The sequence below is a fragment of the Gymnoscopelus microlampas genome (genome assembly GCF_963454915.1).
Source record: "Gymnoscopelus microlampas genome assembly, chromosome: 7".
Lineage (NCBI taxonomy): Eukaryota > Metazoa > Chordata > Actinopteri > Myctophiformes > Myctophidae > Gymnoscopelus > Gymnoscopelus microlampas.
The window spans coordinates 27,834,302-27,858,460 of record NC_139944.1 but is presented as its reverse complement, the minus strand read 5'-3'; the positions used below and the strand labels follow the sequence as shown (position 1 = coordinate 27,858,460).

At 41.6% G+C, this 24,159-nt stretch overlaps 1 protein-coding gene across 1 annotated transcript in view; it reads left to right on the top strand.

Annotated features, from left to right (window-relative positions):
- The window catches only part of LOC311049561 (plasma membrane calcium-transporting ATPase 1-like), a 133,260-nt gene that overhangs the window by 37,767 nt on the left and 71,334 nt on the right, over nucleotides 1-24,159 (top strand). Inside the window, exon 2 of the mRNA XM_084063201.1 lies at nucleotides 3,342-3,872. Within this exon, the coding sequence (XP_083919327.1) occupies nucleotides 3,677-3,872 (196 nt within the window). The 5' untranslated portion in view covers nucleotides 3,342-3,676. The remainder of the gene's footprint in view (nucleotides 1-3,341; nucleotides 3,873-24,159) is intronic.

Sequence of the window (24,159 nt, the reverse complement as noted above, 5' to 3'; positions counted from 1 at the left end):
TTTTTCAAACCTGGAAGATGACAGAAAGATAATTTTAAAGAGACAGAGAGATATGTTGTATTTCGAAAGGGCCTGGAACCACTGACATAACCTGAGGCTCTATGTCGACTCGAGGCCCTTTTAACATCTCCTTTTAAATGTTTTGACATTTGACATTACCCAAAGTTAACACAGATTATAGTTTGGAGGCACCGGTGATCAATACTCATTTGGCATTTTCTCATCCATACCCATAAGCACTCACTTATGTGTCCATCTGTCTGTTAATCTGAGGACCTTCCACAGACCACTGCCGCATAGTACTGTATACTGTAGCATGAAATATGCAGTGTGTACCCATGAATTCCATATTTGAGGGTCCCTGTCAGGAATCTTCAGTTATGATGCACTAGATTGAAGATGACATTCACAGTGTAGAAGATGTATGAACTGGGTGACTCAATGATCAAGATTACATTTTTTTTTGTGCGTAAGCAAATGTGTGGAATGTCCTCAAGGGAACAGAACCGTATGGAAAATGGAACATTATATTATTACTATAATAATGTATGCTTAATTTATAGCTCACGATGCAATGCATCTTGATTTTGTAGATTAGCTATTTATTGGGTGTGCAAAACCGGCATGCAAAAAGGTATAAATCAGTCAAGATAATGTGCATTCTTTAGCTAACCAAGCTAACAGTAAACATCCATGGATATGACAGTTACTCAAAATTGCCTAGCTATAACATCTACCCTCACTCCATCGTCAGAAAATGGTTAAATCAAGATAATTGCTAAGGACTTAGAAGGGGGAAAGAGAGTGCAGCAATATAGGGTATAGGGTATTAACCCAATCTAGGCTAACGATGTCCCCCGGGCCACCGGCTTCCCCATCAACCACCTCGCACCACTCCACACTAGAGAGGGAATTAGCTGCTACTAGCCACTGTTTGTAAGATTTGTATTTGGTAAATGCCTGGTGGTACTGTATGCGTGCGCGTATGTGTGTGTGATTGCGTGTGTGTGTGTGTGTGTGTGAGTGTGTGTGTGTGTGTGTGTGTGTGATTGCATGTGCGTGTGTGCGCCTACGTGCACATGTTCCGCTTCTCTGGGGTCTCCATGACACACTAAATGGTGGGAAATGGAGGTCAGGCTTTGATGTGTGCTTCCGTAATCTGTGGTGAAGTGGTGGAATGTGACGCTCTGGCTTCACATGCGCGCACACACGACTAGTGGAATTCTAATGCACATTAACATATCACTGTCCACTTGATTCTATTGAGCTCCAACATTGGACATTGGAACCCCTTTCGAAAACCTGTTAATATCTCAACATGTTAATATCTCAACATACAGTAATCTTCTAATTGTGGCAGCTCACCACACATATAAGTGGTATGGAATCTTTATCCCACTGCATGCACTTGCACAGTGAAAAGCAGTGGCTATTTTTTTTTTTGGATGGGATAGTCAGCAAGGTGGTCAACAGACTGGTCCCTGGATTTCTAGACTTAACAAATGTGTCATGGGAGTGATCTATTCTAAACAGGCCCAGTAACTACAGTAACTAGGTGCTTTTCAGTACTGTTTGATGGAGCACACAAGCTCTGCCCGGTCAAAAAGCGATGGCTGTGTAAGTGTTCTCTTTCCCATTGAGAGAACTAAGCAGCTATCAGGCTCCTCATCGCAGGACTCATAAACTTTATATCCTGCTAATAGCTCTGTCCCTGCTCAATATCCGCTGACTCATGCTCTTTCCCTCAGGGAACAGAGCTAGAATCTAGGCTTGTTCCGATTGGCGAATGGATCCTATATCACTGATTGGTCTTTCCTACTCCGATATTAAGGTGTTTTTTAACAAATTTACAGAACTAAGATGTCATACAAAGCTCTATTATCTGCACACTAACATTTAGAGGCGTTTCTGGTGGAGCGGCATATCATACCAAAAATCATCAATGGACATTTCATTATTCTGATTTATCAGAAGCACAACTAACGAGGGTGTGGAGATGTACAAACCAATTTTGCCGACTCTTTTCCATGGACAACCTTTATGTCTGTTCTTCATATGCCTGCTAACCAAAGCGCGTTGCTCTGCGCTCCATAGTAGTAGAGTAGTTAACGTTGTGGATATGATTTGACTGGTGATTTTAAAGACAAGATAATAATGTTCAACGGAACGTAATGACTGCCTCACAGACAGACGTTTTAAAAGGGAGCCGTTTGAATAGAGGAGACATTGTTATTAAATCGATCGTTTTAATGTTTCACCTTTGGCATCTGGGTAAAACCCATAATATTCCCAAATACAAGAGGTTATGTTTTTCTTCGGCAGTTAGGCCAGTCATCCATGCTGGCATTGATTTCACTGGTGAGCTCCGTGCTGTGACGCTGCTCCCCTTAAGTTGTAAAAGATGACGGACACTCATTAATAATAATGGTATTTTATTAAGCTCTATTAAACTATGGAATCTCTGTCTCTGCAAGCCACAGGTCCAACTCCATCTCAAAACACATGCAATCCCCTCCACAACCTCCATTACCGAAATGACCTCTAGTATTATGGTAAATATGCACATATGCGATAATGCGACACCCCCAGCCCTCATACTCCCTCACCTCCCCTCCTGGTGATCAGATCCTGTGCCACTGAATTTGAATGACCACAAATCACAATATGAAAATGTAAGGATCCTTGTAGTATATTTATCTCTTTACCTGATGAGGAAGCCTGTATTACTTATCTACCAAGTGTCAGTTAACTACAACAATCGTACAAAACATATTTCAAGATTTAATTATCACACTTTAGACTTTTGGATTTAAAGCATATAAAAGATAGGCAAAATGCAAAGTACTGAACAGCAGGATAATTCTTAAAAAAATAACCACAGCAAAAAAGGGAAAACAATATTCAAAATGGACTGCTGTGGTTGTTTTGCCTCCTAATTAGATAACCAAACAATCAAGCAATCATTAGGTTACTGCACCATTATAAGTTCCTTTGCACAGCAGAGTGCAGAAGCAGAGCAAAAATACCCAGAGGGGAAGATAAAAGCTTAGAGAGGCCTTATAAAGAAACCTCTGTGGGGAAATAAACTGATCAACAATCACTTTGGTCTGTTTTACCAAGATGGGCGGTAATTGATCTTAACACAGTTTTGAGTTTAAAAAAACAACAACAGACCCCCTTGCTCCCAGTGCTAACCTGAAATAACTTTAAACTCATGATTTGTCTTGTGCTTGGATGGAGCCCCAGGAGATGTCAGAACCAGTTCTATGTCCATCACATGACTGTCTTCTCCCCTAATATTATCACTTCCTAAAAAGCCTCTTTATGTGTTTCTCCTGCAGTGTCAGTGGAAGAGAAGTGGAGCGAACCAGCAGATCATGTTTGAAGCCCAGCGTCTGTGGTAACTGACTAGAACATGCACTTCCTGGTCAGGAGTTCACCTCACACGTTCAACTCCTACACCTGCCAACATTGAGAACTACAATACCCACAAATCCTGCACACAAGCAAGAGGAGTGGACTCTCGGGTGCGACTGTAACCTTTTATCAGTTTTTACACTACCGGTTCCATTGTTTACATCTGTTTGGTGGGCCAGACGTAATTGAGATTTTGCACTAAGAACTCTAATAAAAAACAACAATCACAAAAAATATATATATACGTTAGAGGACCAATATGGCCAACAACATGGCGGACCACCCACCAGGAAACTCTGTTGCCGAGGGCAACCATGAGGGGGATTTTGGCATCACCACGCAAGACCTGAGGGACTTAATGGAATTGAGGAGCGCAGAGGCTGTGAACAAGATAGCAGACACCTACGGAGATGTGCATGGCATCTGCCGCCGGCTCAAGACCTCGCCTATAGAAGGTACGTCACGCACGCACACACCATGTTACATCATTACACATCACATCTAGAGTTGCAACTATACATTTTTGGAGTGATTATTCTATTAATGATTTTTTGATTATTCTAAACCTCAAAGAGGACTATATATATAATGCGTATATATATAATGTATGTATATATAATACACACACACACACACACACACACACACACACACACACACACACACACACACACACACACACACACACACACACACACACACACACACACTTATTTATTCAAACCACATTGCTATAATACTTGGTATACAACACTCGATATACTATACTATGTTTGATGCCTCCTATAGATCACTTGAGATCAGTATGGTTATTTTTCTCATCACTTAAAATAGGCTGTGGCAATTATAACTACATTAAAACCTAGGGTGCAGTACAACACATCAGAAAGTCCTTATTGGCATCCAGACACTCTTTTTACACTGTGCCCATTGTGTCTCTTTATAATCCAGCTATAGGCTTGATCGTATTTCAAAATGTTCTTTACATAATGGAATCAATCAGCTGGCATCTTTGAATTACTGTATTTCAATACAGTAATTCTGCCTTTCAAAAGTGCAAAAAGAAATCTGTATGACTAACTGTGCCAGTGCCTCTGTCATAATGAATTCTGCTTTATTTAAGCTTTTTAAATGTATTTATTTTAATTTCTTCCTCACTTTTTTATGTAGATCCTCCATTCTATTTTCAGGCCCGCTAGTGGCGACGTTCTTAAGGTTAGCAATCCTGGTCAGTCTGTCTGTTGAACACTTGAGTCCTAGACCAGATATCTCAAAATCTAGACTACTAGGAAGATGCACCACCATACTAGTTTTGGCAACCCCATAGCTTTTCCTCACCCCATAGCTTTTCCTGCAAGTCCCAGAACCGCGGTAGAACAGTGACGCTGCCGTTGCCTGGTGGTTAAATGTTGGATTGCAATACTTCCGCATTTAAAACACCACTGCGTATGCTTCTATCGTTTGAAGGGTACTTCCGGGTGTTTCATGTGCTGAGTGAGCAACTTCATTGAAATGAATGTGTGGGGCGGGGCCGTCCGTTCTCTAGATATATTATAACTCTATGCTTTCCTCTAGCATGATTCTGAGACCACTATTTAATATGCTGCAGCAGCAGTCAGACACAAATGCATTTTGGCATATTGCCCTTTGTCAGCGTATGAACCGCTTCAGAAGAAGTGTATATACAGGTAGTTTCCAAAAGTCATTCATTATTTAAAGACGCAGTGAAATTGACATTTTCGGGCCATTTTATTTTGAAGTTTCTGTCTAAAACGGCCTCGCAACCAATCTGTATTTTTGTTTCTTTTTTACTATGGCACTTGGTCCGCATGTTACAACAGGGTAAATACGCCCCTCATAATATGCTCTCTTTAGTGGCCTCGATCATTAGCACGGGTGCAGCTATAGCTAATGAGTTTGACACCATTTATTTACCAGACTCTGAACAGAACGTGTCATCATCATCATGAGCCCCAGGGCGCACGCACGCACGCACGCACGCACGCGCGCGCACGCACGCACGCACGCACCCCTATATTTCTGAGGACAATTTTATGAATGCCATTTTTAAGCCAAACCGTGAAGCCGGACATCAGGCTCTACAAGCTCACAACGGGTCACAGTGCGACACGCCGTGAGCTTGTAGATCGGTAACTCCAACCCTAACTCCTAAACCTAACTTCTCAATACCTAATCCTAATCCCAACGTTTTCCTAATTGTAAGCCGAAGGTCTGTTTCAACCTTAAAACAATGTCTTGTGAGGACCAGCAAAATGGTCCTCACAATGTCCATTTCTCAAATTCTACTATACTTGTGTGGATATTTCTCGAGTATCACTGCGATGAGGAGCCTGATGGCTGCTTAGATCTTATCACTTACATAGCAATACAAGTCACCACGCACGCACACATGCACACTTGCTCTCATACAGAATGTAATGCAAACCATGGTTTTACGGCTAGGTTGAGTGGGCAGAAAATGGCTGAAACCTATTAATTTTTACCTTCTTTCATGTGTTCCCATCTGACTTTTATTTCATATTTCTCCTCCCCCCTCACCTGCTGTCTCTCTCACGCTGTCTCTCTCTCTCTCTCTCTCTCATCCCCACCACATTGTGTAGCCTAGTCACCAGTCCATTCCAGGATTGAAATTAGTTCCAGCCCCTTCCCCTAATGGCACCATAGATCATTGCTCTATTCCATTTAGTAATCAAAGGACAGCTGTAGTTGCATCCTCCACATGAGAAATTACTCATGTTAATGAAGGAAGCATAATTATGTTTTCAGTGTGGGCGGATGGGCGGGGATAATGGGAAAAAAAATACACGCACAATTTTCAAGTGAACCTGAAAAGGCTCCTGTTTCTGTTGCCCAAACTTAAACCCTAATGACAGGCAAGATGATGGTCTATCACAGTTGTCTGTCTCTATGGAAAAAACAAAGCAGACTTGATGACTCACATACATCATAAGAGAGACGAGAAGTATTATACACTCACATAAAACAACACATTAATCCTAGCGCTGACATTTCTATTTATTTATTTAAAAGACTGGACAAATAACAGTATGTAACTACTAGGATTCATTTCTTTGTTATTGGCAGGCTTAAAACTGCAATACAACACAATAACATCACACATGCTTGTTGGTTTGGAAAGGATGTGGTTAATAGTGTTCAAGGAGAGGATGTTTTTCCCTGGTGTTTTGCCCAGGTGGACAGGGTTTTGAGGTTAGGTTTAGGCATTATTTCTGTGAGGTTAGGGGATAAGGATAAGGATAAAGGAGGTAGGGTTATGGTTAGGGTTAGGCATAGTGTTTGGGAGGTTAGGATTAGGTTTTGGCATAGTTTTACTGAAGTTAAATGTTAGGGTGTAAGCGCAATCAAGGCGAAACACCAAGGAAAGAGAGAGTAGCCAAAGTGCCAATATTTTATTATAGGACACAGAGTAAAACTGTGTCCGATAATATTGGCACATTGGCGACCAGTGTGTGCGGCCACCATCTTGTCTCTTGAAAACCACTATTTAGTTTATTCTGCCATGGGCTGGCACCACTGTAAGGACTGGTGTTCGTAGCATTCTCGTGCACAGTGTTGGACAGGTTTTGGAACATAGAAAAGATGGCATTCCAGCAACAATGAATATGACCAGTGGTGAACTGAAATTTCACTTAAGGCTCAAATTAAAAGCGTTGTTCAAACATGCTTTTTGCTCCTGAGAAACCTCTTAAAAATAAGTTCTATCTACTCCAAATCTCCATAGAGTTGTTAATGCCCTCATTTAATTTAGCTTAGATTACTGTAATGCCCCCTACTTTATGTCTCAGCATAGGCTCCATACTCCACCTGCAGTACACTGGCTGCCAGTCTCTTTTAGTTTAAGATTTTATTGTTTATTGTTAACTTTTAAAGCTCTTCATGCTCTGCCACCTAGCTACTTAGCTGAGTTGTTAAAACCCTATGCACTTGTCCATACAGTAGCTTCAGTGAGGTCCTCTGATTCGGCTCTACTGGTTGTTCCTAAGTTTACGTTCGTGACCAAGGGTGCTAGAGCCTTTGTCATCAGTGCCCCTTGACTCTGGAACAGCCTGTCTCTCAAAAATCCATTTTACCACAAAAAAAGGCTTTTTAATCCCCTAATGGCATAACCTTGTTGATGCTTTTTAAATGCATTGTTGCTGCCTTGTTAAATCTTTGTCACGATCATGGCCTTTGCAAATGCTGTCTTGTTAAATCTTTGTCACGATCATGGCCTCTGTAAAACCATCTGTCCTGTCTAGTGTACCCCTGTTTTGGCCGGATGTGACTCTGCCCTTAACCAGTGTGTTTTTCGCCTCATTCTGCTCACCCTCTCCCCTCTCTGTGTGGCCTTAATTGAGAGCCTGGTTCAACCTGGGCAACCTAGTAGAAGAGTGTTGGGTTAATTGGACTTGGTGTTTATTGGACTGTGTGTGTGAGTTACAGTAGTTTGCCGGTTTGTAAGTCTTTTGCCCTGGTGTGAGTGTTTTAGTAAGACGGGAAATTGCCGTTTTCAATACACGATAGTGCACTTGGTGATACAAGCGCGACATTTGGCACAGATGACCTTCATATGACCCTAATTGATAATCAACCTCTGGCCACGCAGAATTCTTCAGATTTTAAGATGGAAGATGGCCACCACCAGTTTTCAAAGTGGCTGCAACTGAGCCAATGTTTTGGACATATCACTTTGCTGGGGCTGTAAATCTTTGATTTCCCCCTTATTTTAATATAAGAGAATATGTTCTGGAGGTATTTCTAAGTAAGATACAAAAATAACATTGGGTTCCAATATGGCAGCATATTTTCCAATATGGCTGCTGATAAATTGCAGAAATGTGATTATACGTTAATCCACATGAGCTTTTAGCACATGTATTTGTATTAATTACCATACACAGAATCCATTTATAGCAAGTTATTTAGTAGCTTTTTAATGACCTAGGGCAACAGACTTTTCAATATGTTCACCAATAAATACAAAAACTTATAAGGATATTTTCTCAAACGGCTGCTGACCTTTTTCTCTTTCCGTGGAAGGACAAAACTTTATAGTATCTGCTGAATGCATGAAAGAAGCAAAGACCTGATGACTTTGATTGCAATAGCTGATGCAATTTCATGAACGGGGATCCATCTGAGGTCCTTCAACAGCGTTTTGAAGCCAAGTCTTTGTGTCTGGGTAGCTCAGTCAGTAGAGCTTTGACCTTCGGATCACATGGTTATAGGTTCGATCCTGGGCACTGCCAACTCAGTGTATGAGTAGGTACGGTGTGTGTGGCTCCACCTCAGCAATACCGTACTATGACAACAACGTCAGTATCTGAGCTGCGAATCATGGTGTATCAGATGCTATCCTCTGCAACTCTGCCTCAGATACTGACATTGTTGACATAACAGTTTCACTTGTTCAAAGACTTGGCTTGAATTAGCTGTGGATTGCCTTTGGAAGGAGGGAAGGACCTCAGATGGAACCCCATCTGAAATTGCATCAGCTATTGAATCAAAGTCATCAGGTCTTTGCTTCTTTCATGCATTCAGCGGATGCCATACAGTTTCGTCCTTCCATGGAAAGGGAAAAAGGTCAGCATGGCAGACATGAAACTTCTCCAAATTAGGTTCAACACCTGTTGCAGTAAATGATAAACATATTCAAGTCATTGAGGAGTTCGTAGTAGTCATGTACGATAGAAGTAGTTCCTACAAGGAAGTGAATGAGGCACGACTGGATTTGTTTGCAAGAAAGCAGCGATCATATGACTGCATTCCACCAACAAGTGCTGCTCTGATGGAACACTGCAAGAGAGCTGCATTCCAAGCAGGACATGTATGGGGCCAGTCACTCTTGTGCAGTCCTGTTTTGCCAAGTCCAATCCACTGGGGATGGCACCAGAAGGGCAGAACCTGGCTTCCACACTGGACGGATCTTCCGGCAGTGGCCAAATCGTGCCAGGAGCTGACACGATGTGGATGTAAAAAAGCATGTTCTGGCCACTGCAAATGCTTTAAGTTTGGACTTATCTGCACACCCCTCTGTGGTTGCAGTTGCTAGTACACTGGCCTGTCACTTGCCCAGCCACCATTGTAAATGAGAATGTGTTTATAATGACTTAATAACACAACAAAAAGTAAGCACTAAGCTTTACCAAGCTAATAAATCACTTTCAAATGTTCCATAAATGGATTCTGTGTATGGTAATTAATACAGACTAGACCATACCCGGTCGGCGCAGCGCATCCGTGGGGGGATATGCGCACATGATCTGGCAACCCGGGAGGCAGTTTGTCCCATAGCTGGGCAGCCGCAGCTATGGGACGACATTCTTTGACACAAAAACGCTAATAAGAAGCTGGGATTTGATTAAATTGAAAAACGGGCTTCACAGTTGCGTTCAGATTGTAATGGTCAATGGCTGTGTGCAAAATCAGAGCAATTGGTCCAGCCAGTGAGGAGAACCGGGTATCTTCACTCACTCACGTACCACTACAGAGGTTACTAGAATTATAGTAGGATACATGTACTACAAGCTCATGTGGATAAACCATAAGCAGATGCACATTTCTGCAATTTCTCGGCAGCCATATTGGAAAATATGCCGCCATATTGGAACCTAATGTTATTTTTTAGCGTACTTGGTAGAAATACCTCCAGAACATATTCTCATATATTAAAATAAGCCCCAGCAAAGTGATATAGTCCAAAACATTGGCCCAGTTGCAGCCATTTTGAAAACTGGTGGTGGCCATCTTGAAATCTTAGGAATTCTGCGTGGCCAGAGGTTGATTATCAATTAGGGTCATGTGAAGGTCATCTGTGCCAAATTTTGCGCTTGTATCACCAAGTGCACTATCGTATCAATTTCCCGCTACACTATTTAAGTAAAGTTTGATTTTGCAACTACCCTTTGGTTCCTGAGTGTTCCTGCATTTGGATCCTTCCTCACGGTACGTTTTAACAGCGGGCGACTCTCGGGCGATGCCGGGCGACATTGTCCAAAAGATAAAGAAAATCCATCTTTCATCGCTCCCCCCGCCTACTTCGCCTGATCGCCGGCTCTCATAGACTTTCTTTATCTTTTGGACGATGTCGCCCGCGATCGCCCGAGAGTTGCCCGCTGTTAAAACGCACCGTCAGAATCAACTTTTTTGATGTTGCATCACAGGTTTACACAGGTATAAAAATGAAACGGTGTGTGAAGTTTTGTGCCAGCTCCATCATTTTTGTTGTTGTTGCAGTTCTTGGGAGTGCGGGAAGCTTTCCTCCCATCATGCTCTCTCCGACCGTACTACTCACTGTAGGTTTTTCTTTTCTCAGGCAGTACAGTGTCCGCACCAGTCTGTAACACAGCCTGATAGAACGCTTTCAACGGAGCTGTTATTATAGTACAGCCTGAGGATGCGGGGTCCTACTCAGGGGGGGTGCAAAAAGGTCCCGGGCGGGGGCTTCAGCCCCAGAAGTCCACCCCTAGCGACACCACTGGTATAACCCATTAAAACCGGGAAAGCACCTGTGCCATTTTAGATTTTAGTGTTGGCCATTCAAAAATAGCAGATATACTGTACAAGCTCACAGTGCGTCACTTCGAGCTTGTAGATCTGCTATTTCTGAAAAATTGTGAACTTTTTTGCAAATCTTTGAATATATATTTTTTAAAGCGGAACATTTGTAAAATATTTTGTTCCAGGGACCCCCCAGAAGCAAAGATTTGAGTTACAAATTTAAAAATATCGCTTAAAAAATATATACATATTCAAAGATTTGCACACATTGTCACGATACTTCTTTTAATACATCTGCTATTTTTGAATAGCCAAAGAAATCTAAAGTGACACAGCTGCGTTCCGGGATTGATCGGGTTAAGCAGTATCGGCAACTTTTCCGGTAGTGGTATCGGTATCGGAACAACAATAAGACAGAAATGTCACCGAAAATAACCTTTTAAAAGGCAAACGAGAGGCAGACAGTCAAGCATGCCTCGTGCTGTGCCATTTGCCAGCTGTGTCTGTTCCAGCTGAATGGCCTCGGCGCTCTGCGACACACGTTGTTTAGCCCAGCATCCACTCACCCTGCTTAACCCATTAAAACCGGGAACACGCATCCGTGTAACCACCATTATTTTTATACTTTTGGCTATTCAAAAATAGCAGATATAAAAGATCATAGCGTGGCACAGAGTGCCGCGCTATGAGCTTGTAGGTCTGCTATTTTATGTATTTTTTAAAAATCGTGAATGTGTGCAAATCTTTGAATACATATATATTTTTAAAGCAAACTTTTGTAACTCAAATCTTTTGCTTCTGGGGGGTCCCTGGAACAAATATTTTCAGATGGGGGTCCGGCGGCCAAATACATATCATTGTGGGGGTCCTTGACATGAAAAAGTTTTGAGAACCACTGAGATGAGATATACTTTATTTATTACACTGATATAGTAACATAAGTTTTTCAGAAAACTGGATTTAGAAGACATTTGTAGAATCGGAACCTCAGGCCTCAATGGGTTAATGTTTACTAATCAACCAGTCCACTGCCGCCTTCTCTCTATGGAGGACAAATATCGATTGTCCTTCTTTGTTTTATACAATCAAGAATATTCCAGCCCCCACTCCTGCCTCCTGGCAGCCATGGTTATCATGCATGAAATGGAGGAGCAAAAGAGCCATAATGCCACTCCTGTGCGGATAATGAACCTTTGGATATGAGCTGTCTTGGTCTTATTTGAAACTAATGGGCTTTTGGTGCTTCCACCGGCTGCTGTGTTACTGTAGGTTCAGGTTGATTTATGCAGAAATGTGGGAGCCAATAACTACAAAGTGTAAGGTGGCAAGTTTAAAGTGGAAGATGGAAAGTGTATTCAGACTAGTCTGTCTCACTAAAAACATGTACTGTACAGTAGGTAAACTTTAAAAAAAGAAGAAATGCTTGGTATTTTCTTTACATTATACTGTGTAGAGAAAGGCAGGCTAGAGATAAGGGATTACGGTATGTGCAAGAGAGATTATGATCCTCCGCACAATATGTCTTACTTGCTAGGGCAGATTGTACTGCAACTATGATCAAACAAGGAACTTGCAGACAGTGTCCCAATGGCCATCCAGGCCATTATCAAAGTCTTTTAACAGGCAGGCTGCCCGTTCCATATTGAGAAAGTATTCTTCCAGACAGTTGGACAGTCCCAAAGCTGATGGAGAAATGAACCTTGTTTGACCCAATTGTGCCAGCATGGATCTTTGTGTTTTAGATGAGCTCAACCCTGACCTCCAAATTGTATTCCATCGAGAAGCATTCAAAGATATATTGAGGGCCTTGAGGCCATGCTCCGAAGCCAGCTGGACAGAAGAATAATGCGCTAGGGGCAGCCATAAACATTTAACTATACATTTTGAGACCACACCTCTTGACAAGGTAGTCCTCTTAATAAGATGGTCCCACTCTTGAGCATGATACTGTACGTTGCATAGTTATTAACCCATTCAATCCGGGAACGCATCTACAAATGTCCTCTAAATCCTAACAGGTTTCTGAAAAACGTATGTTTCTATATCAGTGGTTCTCAAACTTTTTCATGTCAAGCAAGGACCCCCAAAATGATATGTATTTGGCCGCCGACCCCCCATATTTAGGTCCAGGGACCCCCAGAAGCAAAGATTTTAGTTACAAATGCTCGCTTAAAAATATATATATATTCAAAGATTTGCACAAGTTTTAACGATAAAGAAAAAATAGCAGATCTACAAGCTCATCTATGAGCTTGTAATGATTCAAATTCAAAAGTAGCAAAATTAGCAGATCTACAAGCTCAAAACGCAGCGCTTTGCGCCGCATTTAGAGCTTGCGGATCTGCTACTTTTGATGCTTTTGTGTGACTCTGTAGTATGATCAAGAAGGGCGTTAATTTGCGGAAAAAAAACTATTTGCGGAAAAAAAAATATGGAGATGAAAGGTTTCTGCCCGACAGCAACGATATATATAGCAACATAGTTTTTTCAGTGTTGATTTTTTTTCATAGTGTTTCGGAAGACATTTGTAGACTCAGGCCTCAGGTCTTAATGGGTTAAGTGCATCCTCCAGCTGAAAGGAAGGGGTTACACAATATGGGACATGATAGAAGAGAAAGCCCCTACCTGGCAGATGCTGAATCTCCAATGCAGCTGCTTCACAATGGAGCATGAGATCCTAATCATTCTTAAAACTTTAAGATGAATAAATGGAATGATAAAAGTCTTTGGTAAAACATTTTCAAAAGTTCTGCTCTGAAGGATGCCAGGGCCATTAGGCCTATGGATTTTCTTAACCCATTAAGACCTGAGGCCGCGTCTAAAAAATCTAAATCTTAACAATTTTTTGGAAAAAAATATTTAAAAAATAATTTTCACGATTTTCAAAAATAGCAGATCTACAAGCTCATAGCGTGGCACTCGGTGCCGCGCTATGAGCTTGTATATCTGCTATTTTTGAATAGCCAAAGACATCAGATGCGTTCCAGGTATCAATGGGTTAATAGGCGATACTGGATAATGTTGATTACTAAAATACTCTCCATTCCATTTGTTTTTCCAAATGAAAGGGGTGCCCCATGGGAGCCGATTTTAATTCTGTGAAAGTGGAAAAAGAAAACGGGCATATAAATTAATACAATTAAGAACTGCGGGTGGGGACGGGGGATGCTGGCTCTTACAAAATATCACCAGCATACATATTCAATTTAAAATGTAATGGAAGTTCACACAGTCTTGGTTATATCATTACAAGAGCGGAATGCACATGCTAATGGTTCTAGGGTCGCCAATGAAGGGAGGAGGGTCCCTGGCTAAACGGACCGTATCCTAGTTTTGTGAAGGCACTTTTTCATGTTGTTTTATTGGCCATGTCTCCTTGAATCCTCTGCTGAAAAGTCTTGATATACAGCACTGAGAAGCGCTGGCAGTGGCTGGCCAAAGAAATGTTGTTTTTAGTGGCTGCTCTGATAAATGGCTTGCTTGTCTCCACCACAGTACAAGTACAGTACCTGTAGGATGCTGGGACAAGGAGGCTGGTCAGCATTTGGAATTAGTCTTAATGGGCAATGTGCACAAACTATCTCTAGGGCTGGCTGGTCGCTTGGTTGGTCTAGTGCAGTGGCTCTCAACCAGTGGTCCGGGGACCACCAGTGGTCCTTGAGGGGGGTTCCAGGTGGTCCCCAGCTAAATGATGGAGAGTTGGTAACCAAATGGACCCTTATAGATCTTTAACTTTTTAACCCTTACGGGTCCATTTGGTTTCATTTTACGCTCTCAAGAGTTAACTCATTGAGTGCCAGAATTATATAGAAATATGTTGTCCCAGTGCCAGAGTTTTTTTCAAAGTAAAAAAAAAGTGCTTAGGAAGCGAGATACAGCCTTTTTCAGTTATACGTTAAACAAGGAGTGGATGGAGCTGCAAATCTTCAGATGATGATATCTTGGGTTCTAAACATGTTTTAAAAACAAATAAAATAAAAAAATATTTTATTTATTTTTTTACTATTTTTTCAAAAACACGTCAAACACGTCATTGGCACCCAGCGCCATAGCGGTAAAAACACGTGAAACACGTTAATGGCACTAAATGTTAAACATTTGCATTACTTAATTTACAAGAGGTCTACACAATTAGAGAATGTAGAAGAATTGTTATTTTGATATTATATATATCAACGTTTGCCTGTTATCTCTGCCATGGTACCGTACCACATCAATTCAGCATGGAATTGTTGACAAATTCTTATCCAACAACAACAAAATATCATAATAAGTCTTGGGTCTGAGAGGCTAAATCTCATCTCTCAAACAGTGGTCCGTCGCTCAAATGCCGAATAAATAATGGACTTTGATATGAAAAGGGTTGAAAACCACTGGTCTAGTATGTAGTATAGGATCTTGTCAAAGAGTGGGTACTGTATCTCGAGCCTCAGTTCCTTCTTTCAGCTGCACACACCTGAAGTTGATACGATGGCTTATTGTCTTCTGTTTCCCATGTTGTCTGCTTTAAAGTTTGATCTGCTTTGTAGTTCGGGATAGCTCAGTGGTAGAGTACTCCACCTTGTCTCTCCTGTTCCGTGTTGTCTGATCCAGTGGTTTTCAGACTTCTTATGCTCAAGACACACGAGGGCTAGTCAAAAACTCAAGGCAGATCTACAGCATATTCATTTCCGTGCAAAATAGCCCCTTATCAAAATAGATTATCACTCTGTAAACTCTTATTTAGATTTACTTACCGGTCTACAGGATTTGCAGATTTTTGTTTTAGATCCACCTCTGTGACTTTCTGTGTGTGTGTGTGTGTGTGTGTGTGTGTGTGTGTGTGTGTGTGTGTGTGTGTGTGTGTGTGTGTGTGTGTGTGTGTGTGTGTGTGTGTGTGTGTGTGTGTGTGTGTGTGTGTGTGTGTGTGTGTGTGTGTGTGTGTGTGTGTGTGTGTGTGTTTAATAATTCAACAGCTATACTGTCATTTCACCTTCCATAAGTATAGCACAGTCGACATGAAACATTTTACTGTCATGCTACAGTAGAAACACTGTGATATAAGACAACAGACAACAAAGTGCTACTGTTGCTAGTGTTGAGTCGGTACAATGTACTGTACTCTGCATGGGAGTAAACGATCAATAATTTAATTGGTCTGGAAAATGAAATTCTATTGTGATAACTGTAGTATAACGTGGGGAGGGCCCATCGGGGTCTGGCATGCTTTTAGAAGCTTTTAGAAAGCAATGTTGTGAACAGCCAGCTATGTAAGGTTTACTTTCAGCTGTCGTTGCGTGATAATTCTATAGACTGAAGTTACCTCTCACTGTTTACACACACACACACACACACACACACACACACACACACACACACACACACACACACACACACACACACACACACACACACACACACACACACACACACACACACACACACACACACACACACACACACACACACAGTGCCTGAGGTGATCTTTGTCAGAGATGCTCTTTCAACTGGCACTGAACTGGCTCAGCCTCAAGTAAACGCACAGAGAAAGAAAATGCAACATTCTTATCTATACTCTTACTCTTACACTCTGAGTCCCTTCGATAGAGATACACGTTGTAGAAGATCATTTGACTCAATTTGCTTTTTGCATTACATTGCTTTTCGCAATGAGCGTGTGCCTAGATACAATAATGCAATAATAATTTTAAATGTTGTGCTTTCAAGGTTAAAAGTGTGTTTGAATTCTGAATGTATTTGTGGAATTACATTTGTGAGGGACACGAGTTTACTATTTGCTTGCTCTTGTCAGTGTTTGCACTATAAATATCATGTACATAAATATTAATTTTAAGTCATATTACCCAGAACTAAAGTACATTCACGTCTGACCCGAAAAACCTATTTAACCCATTAAGACCGGGAACGCATCTCTGTCATTTTAGATTTCTTTGGCTATTAGAAAGTACAAGCTCATAGCGCGGCACCAAGTGCAGCGCTATGAGCTTGTAGATCTGCTATTTTTGATTTTCGATCAATTGCAATATTTGTGCAAATCTTTGAATATATGTCTTTTTAAAGCAAACATTTTTAACTCAAATCTTTGCTTCTGGGGGTCCCTGGAACAAAATATTTTACAAATGTTCACTTTAAAAAATATATATTCAAAACTTTTCACAATTTCTCAAAAATATTTTTTAATTGCCCAAAATATAAAATAATGGTTATAGCTAAAAATCTAAAATGACACAGATGTGTTCCCTGATTGAATGGGTTAATATTCACCTCGCTCTTTCAATCTAAAATTGACCAAACAAATTGTACCCTGGTGGCACAGGCATTTAAAATGTGTACCACACAGGAATCAAACTCAATTCAATTTTTCTTCTGTTTTCAAACACACATTCCCCTAAAGGACACGTCACACTCAATTTGCCTTGGAAACACCTTGCGATGTATGTCCCCTCACTAGGTGCCATCTTTTAATTAGATCACCCCATGACACCTTTCTACGTGGAAGCTTTCCTAATTAGCACGAAACGCATCATTCTGAAACACAGAAAGCAGAGCTCTGTACACTGCACGCTCCCCAAGCTGAGGGGTTTGCCACATGAATACACAGCTGTGGGCTGGGAACGTGCACGCGTCCGCAACATCGCGTGTATTGTCATGCTCATCTTTATCCAAACATACGACACCAACATGGCACATGCTATGTCTGTGCAACCTAGGGACTCTCTGCATATGGCGGCTTATCCTCCGTGCCTTTTTAATGCTTGGTCAAATATGTCAGTAGCATGCGCTATGCCAACGACATGCGCTGGTTACGCCAACAACAGATGCTGCTGAGATTTCACAATTGTAATATATGAGATGAGATGCTGTAGAGAAACTTAAATTAATCACAGCGGAGAAATCGGGCAGTCAACAGGAATACTGTAGGATTTAGAACAACAATAGAAGGAAGAAAGTTTTAACAACAGGATAATTAGCTTACAACAGGTTCGACAAAATCCAAAATAGAATGAATAAGATTACAAAACTGGGAAGGTGTACAAAATAATTGCTGTGGGCCACTTGAGTGCAATGCTGTTTCCTCTTGTAGCCCTCATAGAGATGTGCATCACTAGTACAATTTACTTACTGTGTGCACAAACAGAATGTATATAATTTATATTCTTTGAACGTTCTATTTCCACTATGGAACGCTTTGTGTGTGTGTGTGTGTGTGTGTGTGTGTGTGTGTGTGTGTGTGTGTGTGTGTGTGTGTGTGTGTGTGTGTGTGTGTGTGTGTGTGTGTGTGTGCGTGTGTGTGCGCAAAAGTGTGCATTTTCATCCCAGTTTGCTACATATGTTCATGCATTTTTTAACACTGCCAGGAGAAATTCTCCAGAGGGAAAGGAAAGGGGTCTCATCACAGCTATCAAACAAAAAGCTGTTTCAGTGCTTGTTCCGGGTAAAAGGACAAAACACATTTGTTCTGCTTTTAGGGAAGGAGCAGTAAGTATGCTGTGTGTGTAGTTGAAAGGAGTCTGGGAAAGTGAGAACGCCGTTTGTATGCTCTGATGCAGGAAAAGAAAGAGTAAAGAAAGGCATTATAAATAGAGAGTTATGGAACATGAGACAGTAAGAGATCGACAGAGACATATGAAGAGAAAGAAAGGGAGGGTTGCCCTGTGTCCTCAGGCCAGTTCCCTGCTGTCACCCATGTGTTCATTTCAACCACAAGGCACACAGAAACAGAGGGAGAGAGTGAAGCATCATGGGAAGGCGACCCTGTTAGCAAACGGATTGGTTCAACCTGGCAGCCCTATTTTGGCCATGTTATTGTATTAGATATTATTGTATTAGATATTGTACCCTTTGAGTCTGTAGATTGGTATATATTTTCAACATGCAATCCAACCCAATTTTTAAGTTTCAGCTTCACCCAGCTGATAGCTGCTCAGATGGTCTTGATGAGCGCTTGGGGGGAGAGGGGCGGGGCTTTTAGGGGTTACGTGTCTTGCACAGAGACACTTTGACAACCACAAGGCACACAGAAACAGAGGGAGAGTTTGAAGCATTGTGGTACGGTGCCCCCCTGTTGGCAAATTGATGAGTCCTCATTAAGGACATCAGCTAATGTCAATAACAATCACGCATCATCTCTTTTCTCTCATTTTCAATCTCTTATCTATTTCACAACCGATTTCCCCCGAGAGCACTGACTGTTGACCAATAACACCCTTCATGTCTTGAGTAGTGAGTAGATCAGGCGAGCCTAGAAAAACAGCAGGAAACATAACGATACATAATCTCCATTCATTTTGTCTGTTCCTTCCAACCTCACCTCCCTGCAGACTCGTTGCTTTGCTCTCTTTTTCAAATCAGACACACACATCCACACACACCTTGACATGTACACTTTTGAAATTGCATACAATGAGAGCTTACTGGCCGAGCTTTTTGGACTCATGCAGTATTTGAGCAGATCTGTTGTGGACAATTCTGCTGAATCCCACAGTGCCATGCAAGGCTTTCCACCATCTGTCATCCTGACACCCATGACCATCACAGCCCAGCGATGGGCCCACAGCTGCCTGGGAGGGATTCCATGAGTCTAGGATGACTGATTCAGGTATAAGTAGCATGGCTCCCTCAGCAGCCTGTCTGGATCGTTATGCCCGAAGCAGCATTATGTCTTATACTGCCCACATCTCTATATTGTATCAACAGTTTCCCTCAATGCAAGCGATATTACTGTCGAGATTAAGGCAATATGTCCAAATAATTGTCAACCCTTGATGTTAAACATCTTTTATGTTTTTGAACATAACATACTGGTTAACCACATACTGGCTGGAGGGTGCTCACTAATATAAAAATAATAGCTGAGGTGTTGTGTACAATAATGTTTATGGCTAAAGCAGTGATGCTTATCCATGATCCGGGCGGCAGCTAGCTTGGCATGGCCAGACTAATATCACTGTGTAGATATTAGTCTGGAATCTCTGTGTGGAACCTGCATTTCCGAGGGGCAAATAAAAAAATGCCTCTGGTGATAAACCCGCCCCGTATTTGCCTACTGGGCCCTGATTGGTCCCTCACAACTTCAGAGGGAGAGAAATCCAATCTCTACTGAGAGGGGCCAGACCTAATCTGCCGAGGGATCTTTTTTCTGCAATGGCAGATTCGTCTGGAACCAGGCTAGGCGGCAGTGGTTCAGGAGGTAGAGCGGTGTTCGATCCCGGGCTCCCCCAGAGTTAGTGTCAAAGTGTTCTTGAGCAAGACACTGAACCCCTAATTGCTCCTGGTGTGCCTTGCATTGGTTTCCTCCGCCATCTGTGTATGAATGTGTGTGTGAATGGGTGAATGTAATGCACAATGACTGTAAAGCGCCTTGGATAAAGGCACTATATAAATGCACCATTTGCCGTTTATGATCGCAGTAAAACATTATGTGTGTGTGTGTGTGTGTGTGTGTGTGTGTGTGTGTGTGTGTGTGTGTGTGTGTGTGTGTGTGTGTGTGTGTGTGTGTGTATATACATACATATACTCCTCTCTCCGCTAGTTGACAACTTGACATTGTCATATTGCATTTTCTAATGTAATTTACCTACATGCAGAGTCAGACTACAAATACAGTACGTGTTTAGTCTCTGAATGGATAAAATTGGTATCCCAGCCTGAACATTTTGTGATTTTCTGTTTGATAGAGAGCTGGAGAGACCTCTGTTACTGAACAAACACTGTATAGCAATGATTACTGTCAATAGAGCTCCAGGGTGGGGGGTAGTTATCAGTGAGTAAAACCGGTCTATCAAGCTGTGGGCTAGCACACAGGGGCACATTGAGAATGCATTGAAATGGCTTGGAAGGAGGGATGACATTAACATTGAAGTCAATGAGTCCACCTGGGTGCAAATCAAGTTTTGCACCCAGGTGCCCCTCAAAGGGGCGGGCCTACGGCTACATGGGACTCTTGATCCTGATTGTGACATTCTAGGTGGTTTGAAGACACCACTTTTGGAGTAACACCTTACAATGGCCAGTCACTGCTTTTAGAGTTATATGTAATGGTAGAATAAAAATTTTCTCTTTCTTCATCCCATTGGGGGTCCATTGCACATAATGAACGAGCTGTCACTGCTTGTAAGGTATTGCTTACACCTTACAGGATGTATTGTATTAATTACTTTCATACAAGGCCTAAAAATGTATGTCTTAACTCATTCAGTGCAAAGGAAATAAAAAAATAATTGCGAACTGTGCCAGCAATTTTTCAATTATCTTATACCTTTTTCAAGTAGTCACATGATATTTATCTCCAGTATAATTGATCCCCTGATGGGTGCTAATCACTGAGGGTTGCACTGTGTGGTTTCACAAATGTCAACGAGGTCATCGGACCTTGTTGACATTAATTGTCAACAAATTGAAAATAACATGTCTGGGCCAAAAATACATAGTAAAAAAAAAGTGCTCAGGAGCCGAGATACAGCTTTTTTCAGTAATAAGTTAAACAAGAAGTGAATGGAGCAGCAACTCTTCAAATGATGATATCTTGGCTTCTGAATGTTTTTTTTAACATTTTTTTTCAAAAACACGCCAAACACGTCATTGGCACGTTGCGCCACTGTGAAACACGTCAATGGCACTCAATGAGTGAAGACTAAAATGTATTAAATCAAAGTAAATAAGAATACAAAATGGAAGAAAGTAAGAAATATTGCCAACAAATTGCCTAGTTACAAAACAAGGTTTTCAAAAAGGACGACTTCACCCATTTTCAATCTATCGTCATATGATTGGTCCTCACTTATGCTCATGTTCTTTGTCTTATAGGAGGGCTGTGGCCACTTCAAAAACCCGCCTACCAGTGACATCATCAATAGGCAGGTTTTTTTTTTCAAACAAGATTTCAAAGGCGAGAACAATGGCTTCTATTTATGCTAACTTTCCAGGAATAGAAAGCATGCAGTTTCTATTAGCTTGGATTCCTCATCGATGATGTCACTGGTAGGAGGGTTCCGAACTGTCCCCAGTCCTCTGAGACACAGAGTGAGTAGGCAGAAATCGTACAATGTTATAATAATGAACCATATCATTTGAGCAATTATATGAAGATAGGTTGAAAATGGGTGAATTGGTCCCATGAAAACATTTAAATAAATGAACAAATGGGACTGTTTACACCAAAATCTTCACTCTTGAAAGAGACCCTAGAATCAGATTGCCTGCTGTTGATTAAAACAGATCCAACCAGTTAGTGTTTGCCTGCTCTAATGTTGGAAATCATGTTCATTGTCTACACACTTGCAAAATGAATAATGAGTTGTGAGAGGGAGTTTACTTCCTGGTCATGGTTGAATAAATAAATAAAGGGCTTCCAGTGGGACATTCACTCATGCACACTGTATGTGCCTCAAAGGACAGATATTCAGAGCACATCGTATTTGTTTTGACTCTTCTGCTCTTCTCTCTTACAACATGGCAGGCATGTGCCTCAAAGGTCTAATATTCGAAACATATCCTATTTGTTTAGCTCTTCTGGGCTTCTCCTCTACAACATGCAGGCACGTGCATGCCGTATACCCGAAGGCAGCATTGAAGAGAATTGCCTTTTCCAAACTCTCCTGAACTTGAATGCAGCATTTTATGTTGAAAGAACTGTCCTCTGTGTAGAATGCCATATGCCGTATCTCTAGTAAAGGCTTGAGCGTGGTGTCACACTCCGGAAATAGCTACAAGGCAAGCTCACAAAACGTCGCAGCATGAGGACTTGTGAGTTTGTAGATCGGCTACTTTCGGTGTGACACTGCGCGCAACAAAGTATATATACTGTATATATAAGGCCAAGACCGAAACCAAACCCACGCACGCACATGTCCACATGAGTGGTCCGTCTTAATTTGAGACAGATGAGGTGTATGTGTAAACAAAACAAAGTATTATACACTGTTAATTTCTATCTTATTTGTCATCTGGTGAGATGAAAGTGAGTGAGGAAAATGAGAAAATATTGAGGTTTGAATATTATGAGTATGATTCTAATGTTAATTTAAAATGAGATTCCTCTAAATCTGTCTAGAAATGTCAAACAAGAACATTTTTGAAACTTCAGCCCCTGCCCCGCTAACATTCTCTGCACGTCCCTGACAACATGGCCTTGCAGTAGTGATTAATACATATGTTGGTGAATATGGTAGCAGGTGAAGGGTTGTACTGGGAAGACAGAGGGGGGGGGGGGTCAAAGGCTTTCACCCTGGTGTCTCTATTTTGTGCATGTCATTATAGGCGAAAATTGTCACAGTACTCAAATTGAAAAAGTTCATAGGGCTTAAGTGATAAAGTGTGAGAGGAGATGAACAAAAGATGCAATTTGGTCGAGAATTGATTGGAAGGAGACAAAAAGCGGAGACAATGACTTTGAGAAGCTGTGTAGTCATCATATCATTATGGAGTGGAACATTGGAAGCGAGGAAGAGAAGAGAGAGATAGATAATCAGTGAGCAGCCTTTTGAAGGTCAAGGGGTGCATATAAAAGTCAGCATCTGAACTTTGAGACTGCTTTCACACTCATTTACATATTTGGCCTGGACTGCTGGCGTAGCGGTCCAGGCACCTAGGCTCCAAAGTAGCCTGACAGCATGTTGCGGGTTTGAGTCTCGATCCTGACGGCCTTTGCTGCATGTCGCTCCCCACCTCTCTCCCCATTTCCTGTCAGACTACTATCCTATCAATAAAGGCATAAAAGCCAAACAATTAATCTTAAAAAAAGAAGAAAAATAATTAACCATATTCACACAGGACCAATTTCGCTCTTGCATGACGGGTGGGAAAGTCGTGTGAACATGGTCAGGAAGTGAAAAAGACAATTGAGATTGAACCTAAAGTACTAAAATACATGATGCATGACTTTTGGATTAAAAATCTCACAAACACGCAATGTGGCTAAAAACGCCTCTGTGGGAAAAACAAATGCCCACAAGCATAATGGCTGTAAGACACACACACACACACACACACACACACACACACACACACACACACACACACACACACACACACACACACACACACACACACACACACACACACACACACACACACACACACACACACACACACACACACACACACACACACACACTGACAAAGGACAGGTGGGAGGAGGCTATGCACTTTTGGTAATCTAGTGAAAGTAACAACCCAGAGGATTTACCAGATAGAGTAAAAGGAGGTAGAGAGAAAATGGGG